At 43.8% G+C, this 9996-nt stretch overlaps 1 protein-coding gene across 1 annotated transcript in view; it reads left to right on the top strand.

The window, feature by feature from the left end:
* Positions 1 to 9996, top strand: part of TMEM131 (transmembrane protein 131) — a 151225-nt gene that overhangs the window by 37705 nt on the left and 103524 nt on the right. Inside the window, 1 exon segment of the mRNA XM_018562803.1 lies at positions 3611 to 3651. Coding sequence (XP_018418305.1) covers positions 3611 to 3651 — 41 coding nt within the window.

Genomic DNA, 9996 nt, shown 5'->3' with positions numbered 1-9996 from the left:
AATCTCGTCCAGTCTCTTTCACCTTCCACCTCAGTGCTGCCCCTTTTGGACACACTCAGTACTTACTGGCTATTATTGACCTCTCATCTAATGCTCCAGTATTTTTCCTTTAAGTGTGCTCCACAGAACAGACTTATGTTCTGTTTCTTTTTGTATATTTGGCATGTTTGTTCCTGCCAGAAGGGGAACATTTCAGGCAGAGATAGTGTAACTGACGAAATTTCAGTTGTTTTTTTTTTTTTTGTACATGTTCTACTTTATGGTGGATTAAAGCTATCTTAACCCCTGTGATGTCAAGATTATTTCTGATCATGCAAAAGGGCCACCAACGTAAGCACAGAAATCTGGGCGGACAGATGGCACCCTGTCTTGTTCCATTTTGAATCTTGAATGAGGGTAACAAGAAGTTACTTACCCTTGTACTCAGAGGACTGACTATGCAGAGCTCTGATTCATCTGAGAATAATGCTACCCAATCCCAAATGCTACAATACCTCATCCTTAAAAATCCACTCCATTCTATCAAAGACTTAATCAGTGTTTCTTGATGGATGTAGGCAAGGGGCACTGTTAGCCCATACCCAGTAGTTATTTTAAAGAACCCTTTGGGAATTATCCCTGGCCTCGTGGACACCTTTGTTAAGTGTCAGCGCTAAGTTTTTAGGAGCATCGGTTACCTGGCTCTGGGGATTATTCCAGCCCTGCTATAAGATCTCCACAAATACCAGCCTTATGGGCTTCCCAAAGAGTCCCCTTCAACAGCTCCTCCCTATGTTTCTCCTGAAAATAGGACTGTTGATTTGACCTTCCATTACCCCATCATGTAGGAGGTTCTTATTTAATCTTCAGGTCCACAGGACTGGTTGACTGCTGATAACCCTGTAGTGACCACTGTGGCTTGGGTACTATGCCCATGGTGTAATGTAAAAATCTTAACATACTAAAATCTGCTGTCGATGTGCAGCCTATTCGATTTTCTTTTCTTTCTTTGAACTTTTTACTGGAAGAATGACTGCTGAAATCTGTTGTCATCCCTGCTAAAGTAATTCTTTTGCAGTGATCGCATTGATCGAGCACATGGTGGAGAAGGTATAGATTGGTGCAGGGCATTAGTTCAGCTTTGTTGGATGGGGACCTTGAACTGTTAGGGCTTTTTCACACCAAGTGCGGAGCAGATGCAGAGCAGTTTAAGAACGCAGCAAAAATGTATTCCAATGGTATTTTGGGCTCTAGTTCACACCGCAGCGTTCAGTTCCAGTGCATGTGGAAAAACTGCAACAGGCACTACATTTTCTGCTCTGGAATGCACCAAAATGCATGTTGACATATAATTTTGTGTTTTACACAACTCCAGGTGAATATAGAAAGCCACCATTTAGTACAGTGATGATCTGTATGAAATTGCATTTTAAGTACACTTTGTCAATAAGCTACTATATACCTGAATCTTTGTCAGTCTCCTATAATCCCCTCTGCTCTGCTTCATTGCATGGTGTTGTCCATCTAATGAGTGAATTAAAGACCAGGGGGAGGTTTCAATGTCCTGCTGCTCTTTTATTCAGTCATTGGTGGGCCATGGGCTTGGCTGTATTGCAGGACTGCAGTGTAGTCTTTAGAGCAGTGGTTCTCAACCTGTGTAACCTCAGGACCCACATTCGTCCTTGGTCATTAAGTTGCGACCCAAGTCGCACTCCAATGGTACGCATAGGGTTGCGGTACCGCATGTTCCAAAGCGGGTGATCAAACTGTGGGTAGGAGGTATGTTTGGGATGCTATTTAATAGATCCACCCAGTCTCTATACCTTACGAGAGCTGGAGTTGATCCTCAGCTTGGAGTCCAGTGTGGGCTGCTGTGCTATGATTGAGCTCCATCCATATGTGCAATGCTTGTACATCTCCCTTGCGTGCCCTGTAGAGGTGACGGGAGCCAGAATGTGACATCACTCCGGTCCAGGCACCTCTACAGGACACGCAAGGGAGTTGTACGTATGGATGGAGCTCCCTCACGGCCATAGCCCCAGCCCATCCCACCTCAAGCAGACACTCTGCACCGGGCAGCATATTTTGAATGGCTCCTTGGCAAGAGAACTGACCGGAGGAGCTGAGGAGCCTCTCACCTAGCACAGTGGAAGGCACACGGCGACCCACTGAACACGGTGTCGCGACCCACCAGTTGAGAGCCAAGGCTTTAGAGGGATCTCGAGGAGCGCAGTACCTGGCTGTGCTGTCTCACAGGGTTGTTTGGATCATAAAATTGGCTGAACAGAATTACTGGTAAAACAACTCCCATATATGAATTTCAAGTGTTTATATAGCGGTTTTCCCGAGGTTCAGCTATAAGGACACCGATTATGATGTGTGGGTGCATCAAGAATAGCTTTTGTTCAATTTTCTGCTTGGGTAAATACTGTAGCGCATGCTACTAATGTGTAGTGCCATTTGCATTTGATGTAATTATTGTGAATGAAAAAACATACATACCACAGAAAAATACATTCCAGGGTATCTTCTATTTTCCCAGCGTTTTCTATTTGCTCATATTTATGCCTCATACTAAAGCTGACCATATACTATTAGAATCTTCTCGGTACAACCTGTGGAACACCGCTTAAACAGCATAGATGGGCAAATCTCCGGCTGTGCCTATTGTATTCATGAAGTGAATGCAGCTGATTGGCCTGCAGTTGCTGTTTGGACAGAAATTTTCAGCCTGGCTCCATCGATGAGACTATTCTGTGACTAACTTTTGTCAAGCCATTCCTATGGTAAAAAGTAAGGCTTGTTCGGGGCCCTGTCGCACCATGTCCGGACTAGATCTGCACGCGTGTCTGCAAATGCGGTGCGTTTGACTCGTTCCAGTGCGTTTCTTTTGTTTTTTGGGGGGTAATGTCATTATGCAAATGAATCTCGTCCTGCTCCATGTCATAGCTCCTGTTGCGTTCCAGTGCAGGAAAAATTTAATATTCAGCATTTTTTTTTCCTGCACTGGAACAGACTGGACCAGTGTAAACAGAGCCCAAAAATCACATACAAATGCATTGGGATGCACTTTTAGTGCGGAAGAAAAATGTAATGTACCGCATCTGATCCGGACATGGTGTGAATGGGCCCTTACACCATTGTGTTCATCCCAGAACACTTTTCTTTTTTTTTTTTTTTAAAGTACAGCATGCACTATATTGTCTGGTCTGGAACACACTGAAATTCATGTAAACGCACTAGAAATAAAATTAAGACTAAGCAAATGCACTGAAATGCATCAAAAGCGCACATACCCGCGATTCCAGAAACTCATTCAAATCTGGTCTGGAGATGGTGTTTACAAGCTCTTAAACTGTATGTCAAAGCAAATAAAAAACAAATCAGCAGGTTATTTCTAAAAAAGTTTTTTTTGTTTTTTTTCTGCTTGGTTTTGAGGGTTACTGCAGATTGTTGATATGTGAACCCAATCCCTTCATTCATTCTATAAATATAATCGTTCATACACTTGTGCAAGGTCTAAATTAGTGTCTTTTAAAAGATGAGCTACCAAGCTCCAGTAGTTGGCTGTTTGTAGCAATGTTACAATTGATCAATATGGAAATTCTGACTGCTCTTTATTTGTTTGCAGACGGAGACAACAATTGGCCTCAGTTCATATCAGCAGAAAAGGTGAGTTGTGTGTTCTGTACTGCTGTCCCTCCCTGGTTGGAATTCCTGGAATTGTTGTGTATGAAAAAAACCAAATGCACACTAGGCAGGTTAGGGGGAACTGGCTGCATCATACAGTTGTCAAGCCTATCGATTTTGTAGCTGAAGGCGTCATCGCAGCTTCTTTTTGTGAAACCTAAGACCTAACCCTTTCAGAGCCAGAAAAGTGATCCCATAGAACAATCAGGCCTGTCTTGGTGTCTTATAACCGTTTGCAGTAGTGTTAAACATTTCAAAATCGGCACGATACGAAGTCCTAGTAAAAGGTCTAGTTCGCTTGTTTGTGTCTAAATGTCCCTACCATGAGTTCCTGTGATTGTGCTGGAGAAATTAGAATACAAGTCGGTCGCCCACGTGCAAAAAAAGTAATCAAATCACCTGATATGTGTATTTCCCTTTTTCTTTCGTGTGACATTTTGCACTGGGCTTTGTTTGTTTTTGTAAGTTAGCTTACAACCTAAGTATGCAATTCTTTATGTTGGAAAGTGAACTATCTGGACAGAACCTTTACTGAAGTGTGTGTGTGTGTGTGTGTGTGTGTGTGTGCGTGCGCTTTCTTATGGTTTCCAGGAATGCAGAGTTAACACTTAGGTGTGTGCTGCATTGTGCCTTATCTCTCTTTGCCGTCATGCGCTTAGAGGTGGTGGCTGTTTGATGAAGTGTGTGTTTTGTTTTTATTCATTAGTAGAAGGGGCAGAGATGAATTTCCTGGTTTCAAGTCTTTGCTGTATTGAGAGACTGTTTAGTGTTTTGTAAGTTATGCTTCACATTGTGTGAGTCAACGTGCAGTAACAAACGAGTCCCTTCCCTAAAAATAGAGAACTGTAGAGGTGTGTGAAGTGGCTGCTTCTGATTGGCTGTGCTCGACTAAGCAAGAAACGGAAGATGTGTCAGCGCCCTGGATGGGAGTGTCTTTGTGTTGGTGACTTGTCAGTGTGTACATTCTTGCTGCAAACACAACTGTGAGTCATGAAGCAATTGGGTGAAAGGATTACAGCATATATTTGTGGACATGAAACGCCACAACAACCAAGCCTGCAGTTTCCTATGCTGTTTGTAGACAACACTGATTTAGAATTTCAGTGTTTGACATGGCAGCTTCCAATAAACAAACAATACATGTCTATCACATTTCAAATACGTTTTTTATCCTGCACGACTGATGATTTAGGACGTTTTGAGGCTGTGGAGCATAGCAGTAATGTATGCGTTACAGCAAGCTGAATTGTGCATTTGGCCAAGTCCATTCACTGCAAATGGGACACAAGCCAGGAAAAACTGCTCTATTTTTCCCCTCTTAGCACAAAGTACATTGGGGGGGAATTTATCAAAACTGGAGCAGCTGTGCATGGCAACCAATCAGCTTCTTTTTTTAGTCTGCTCAGTTAAAATGTGAAATGAAAAAGAGAAGCTGATTGGTTGCTATGCGCAGCTGCTCCAGATTTGGTCTGCTCCAGTTTTGATAAATTCCCCTCGTTGTGCCTGTAGCGCAGGTGTCTTCAGTAGATGTATGGGGTGCTACCACAAAGCATTGCCCTATACTTGGTGCATCACCAAATAACATTTGCATGTTAGAACACATTATTGCAATACAATGAAGTGAATGGGCCCTTTCAAAGATATCTTTTCATGTAATGCTCAGATGTCTTGTCAATGTATAGCATGCTCAGTGTAGAGTACCTGCTTCCTAAAGGAAACTTTTCATGACAGAAATACACTATATTGCCAAAAGTATTGGGACGCCTGCCTTTACACGCACATGAACTTTAATGGCATCCCAGTCTTGTAGCTCGTTCACACCGGATGCAGTGCGTTCCGGCCCGATTCTGGCCAGAACGCGCTGCATTGCGGCCGGCTCACTTTTTTTGTGGGCAGGAGGGGGCGTGGCGGGCCATTGAAGTGAATGGCACCATAGCCACGCCCTCCGGCCACAATGTGATCGGCCGCATGGGATTGCAAGGCACATTATTACGGTCCGGTCTGGTACGGTGCGTTCAAAATTTTGCGAGCACTCTTTTGATCGCACCGGACCAAGGCATAATGAGCCTTGCGATCCCACGTGGCCGATCGCATTGTGGCCGATCACATTCACTTCAATGGCCTGCCACGGCCCCTCCTGCACCCCAAAAAAGTGAGCCGGCTGCGATGCAGTGCGTTCTGGCCAGAATCGGAAACCGGAAAGCACTGCATCAGGTGTGAGCGAGGCCTCAGTCTGTAGGGTTCATTATTGAGTTGGCCCACCCTTTGCAGCTAGAACAGCTTAAGCCCTGGTTCACACCTGGGAGTTTTTTAACTGCCCAACACAAGAAATCCCATGATTTTCAATGGTCCTGGTTCACACCTAAGCAGAAAAACGCTTAGCAGGAAAACGCCAGACGCCAGGAGCTTCTTTGGGCAGTTGAAAGTGCTTTTCCTCCCCTTAGACTTCATTGGAAATAACCAAAAACGCGCAACAGCAGCATGTTGCACATTTTCATGAGCGTTTTTGTGCGTTTATACACGCGTCCTTCCATTGCCCACAATGGTTTATGAGCTGCCAATCAAAATGCACGTCTTCCTGCACGCACTTTAAAACATGCATACAAATGTGCACAACGCGCAAATAACCGCATGCTGCTAACGCCTGTACAAACGGGCAGCCTAGGTGTGAACCCAGGGCTCAACTCTTCCGGGAAGGCGTCCACAAGGTTTAGGAGTGTGTTTATGGGAATGTTTGACCATTCTTCCAGAAGCACATTTGTGAGGTCAGGTACTGATGTTGGACGAGAAGGCCTGGCTCGCAGTCTCTGTTCTAATTCATCCCAAAGATGTTCTATCGGGTTAAGGTCAGGACTCTGTGCAGACCAGACAAGTTCCTCCACCCCAAACTCGCTCATCCATTTCTTTATGGACCTTGCTTTGTGCACTGGTGCACAGTCATGTTGGAACAGGAAGGGGCCATCCCCAAACTGTTCCCACAAAGTTGGGAGCATGAAATTGTCCAAAATGTCTTGGTATGCTGATGCCTTAAGAGTTCCCTTCACTGGAACTAAGGGGCCAAGCCCAACCCCTGAAAAACAACCCCACACCATAATCCCCCCTCCACCAAACGTTACACTTGGCACAATGCAGTCAGGCAAGTACCGTACTCCTGGCAACTGCCAAACCCAGACACGTCCATCGGATTGCCAGACAGAGAAGCGTGATACGTCACTCCAGAGAACATGTCTCCACTTCTCTAGAGTCCAGTGGCGGAGTGCTTTACACCACTGCATCTGACGCTTTGCATTGCACTGGGTGATGTAAGGCTTGGATGCAGCTGCTCGGCCATGGAAACCCATTCCATGAAGCTCTCTACGCACTGCTGTGCCAATCTGAAGGCCACATGAAGTTTGGAGGTCTATAGCTATTGACTCTGCAGACGGAGACTTCTGCATACTCTGCGCTTCCGTAAATGTAAGAAAATGAAGGTTGGAATCACAATGCTTACCCTGCTGTTAACAGAAGGTTGTTTCCCGGTACATGATATATTCACTGTAAATCTCTGTACGCTAGTGGTATACATGTGGAAAGTGTGATGCCATCACTCGCTGGCTTTGGCAGTTTTTACAGTCTATTTCCTTAGAAATGGGTTCATATTTTGTTATGCGTATCTGATGTAGGCATCATGTAAGTGAACAAGTGATTTCATCAACAAATGGAAATAGTGAATTGTGTTACATAACAGACATGATTCAAACGTTTTCCTTTTTGGTGTCCCCTTTCTGTCTCTAGCTTTCACAAGTGTAAAATCGCCCAGAAATGTTTGTACTTTAATAGCAGTTAATTCTTTTTGTCAGTCGCTTCCTCGTTCCTGCCTTTTGCAGCGATCAGAGTATCAGCAGAATCCCCAGCTTCGAAAGCTCCTCAGCTACAATGTTTCTAATGTAATATGGCCCCTCTTTTACACCCCATTCACACTGAGCTACAACAAAGTAAATGCTTTTTCAGCACTGATTTTGAGCAGAGCGACTTTGAGCTACAGTGCACATTTTGACATGCTACGTAGCGCTTCTTTTGGCAGTTTACTACAGGAACCTTGTAGCTGCTACATTGGGGGTGTATCCAATCAAAAGCAGTCTTTGATGTGTCATAATCTTCCTGCTTCTGTGGAGCATGTCATTTCTGGGCAAAAGTGACACTTGTGTAGCATGACATTGTGCTACAATTTCACGCAAAATCGCCAGAGCTACACTATTGAAATCTATTGGGGTGAAGAAGCATGAAATCCTCCAAGAAATAGCTCATGTTTGAGCTTCAAGCTTCAGCTACAAGCTATGGGAGACATTGAGCTGCAAGATGTGAACATCTCCATTGACATCCAATTGGAAGAGCTACACTGAACTTCATATTTGAGTGATTTTTGAGCGGAAAACACACTACAAAACGCTCAGTGTGAATGGGATCTCGTATAATGCATTATTTTGCATTTTTTTTTCATTATTCAAATCACTTTGTAGAGGTTTTTGTTTTCACTTTACCATGAACGTCTATTATCAAAACATGTTCTAATAAGCTGGGTGGGGTGTATGAGTTCCAACTACTTGTAGCATACTATGAGCTTGGCGCTGGAAAACCTTGCTGAGCTTTACTTCATCTGCTTGTTCTTGAATGTACTTGAATTTCACATTTTTCTTGAAACACTTGAGAAGAGAGGGAGACGGATAGTGTAGAATCAGTATGCCTTAAGATACTCAATGGATCATCTTGCATGTCTGAGAGAGCTGTTGGACAGTCTGCCAGTCATGGTTTGTTGTAGCTAAGAGCACAGAAATGCTGACTAAGGTCTTATAACTTGGCTTGGACCTACTGCGTTGGCTTCATGTGCTGTTAGACACAGTTAGTGTGCCACCTGTTATTTTCATATTATTGTAGCAGTTGCAGATCTCTGTAGGACTTCATTATTGTTCTACTTTATCAATTAAGATCTCTGGTTTTACAGTTATGTGATCAAGTACACCTCATGCAAATTGTCGACTTTTTAAACAGGCAAACATTTTACAGGGTTATTCAGAAAAGGGTGAAGAGATTGGAGAAGGCAGGAGAAGTGAATTATCTAGGACAGCATAGCTGAACTGGAAAGTGAGTTGAATTTGTCAAAATCAGCTTTTTTGGCCTAGCTTGTTCACTTCTCCTGCCTTCTCCAAACTCTTCACCCTTTTCTGAATAGCCCTGTCATCTTCTTTAAAACAGTGCCTGCTGATAAGGGTTGGAATGGTGTACTGTAAAAAATGTGACTGATCCTCAAGTCATCTCTGAATTGATGCCGACACTGTCCTTCTTTCGGGAGGGTGGCTACTTTTGTTCCCCGTGGTCCCTGTGCATGTTGTGAAGTAGCCACCGCTTTAAGCTTGCTTACTAGTCCGTAAGGAAATTTATAGTCCATCACGGCAGTGACCTTGAGCCGGCTCAATGCTGACTGGCCAGGAGGCCGGCTTCGATCGCTGCTGCTGCTGCTTGATTTGATACAAGTGATATGATCAAATCACTTGTATAAAAACGAGTGGCGGCTCCCACTGTACATTTAGCTCTGCTTGTCCGGAGCAGGGCTACATGTACAAACAAAACTGCCCGCCCTGCTCCCAAAACTGCATTTCCCGGGCGTCGGGCAATAGGAATTCCACACCCCTGCTCTATAATACATAAATGGCATTAAAAAATGTATATGAAGCTACTGAGAACTGCAAACAGATCTCTGGAACTAGAAGTGCTCATGGGTCAAAGGAAAACTAGTGGAAATCATCACATTTAATAGTATTCGGTGTCCCATTAAGTCGTACTCTTGTAGCTCAGGGGTAGCAAACCTCTGGCCCTCCAGCTGTGGTGAAACCACAAATCCCATGATGCATCTCTCGTCGGGAGTCGTGGCTGCGAGTATCTTGCAATGTCTCATGGGATTTGTAGTTCCACCACAGCTGTAGGGCCGGAGGTTTGCTACCCCTGCTGTAGCTGATTGCTGGTTATATATTTTGCATATACACTATCATTCCACAGATTGTTGCATATACATTATGTATTGCAGTTGACATCCTATAAAAAGGATTTCATTTATGATGCATATTGTGTGTATACACAGTATATAGATATGTATTTTACTTTCCTTTTTATTTAGGATATTAATACTGAAAGCGAAATGTACAGTTATGTGCTTTAACTTGTTAACAGTGATGTGTCGCTGTTATGATTTTTGATACAATAAATTCCCCGTTATCCTTCATTCAAACTACCGGCATTCAAACTACCGGCTTACTTACTATTAAAGTGACATGAAAGCCAAAACTCGCCCCC

The sequence above is a fragment of the Nanorana parkeri genome, unplaced genomic scaffold, assembly GCF_000935625.1.
Source record: "Nanorana parkeri isolate BGI_ZX_2015 unplaced genomic scaffold, ASM93562v1 scaffold21, whole genome shotgun sequence".
NCBI classification, from domain to species: domain Eukaryota; kingdom Metazoa; phylum Chordata; class Amphibia; order Anura; family Dicroglossidae; genus Nanorana; species Nanorana parkeri.
This window is presented reverse-complemented; position numbering and strand designations above follow the sequence as displayed.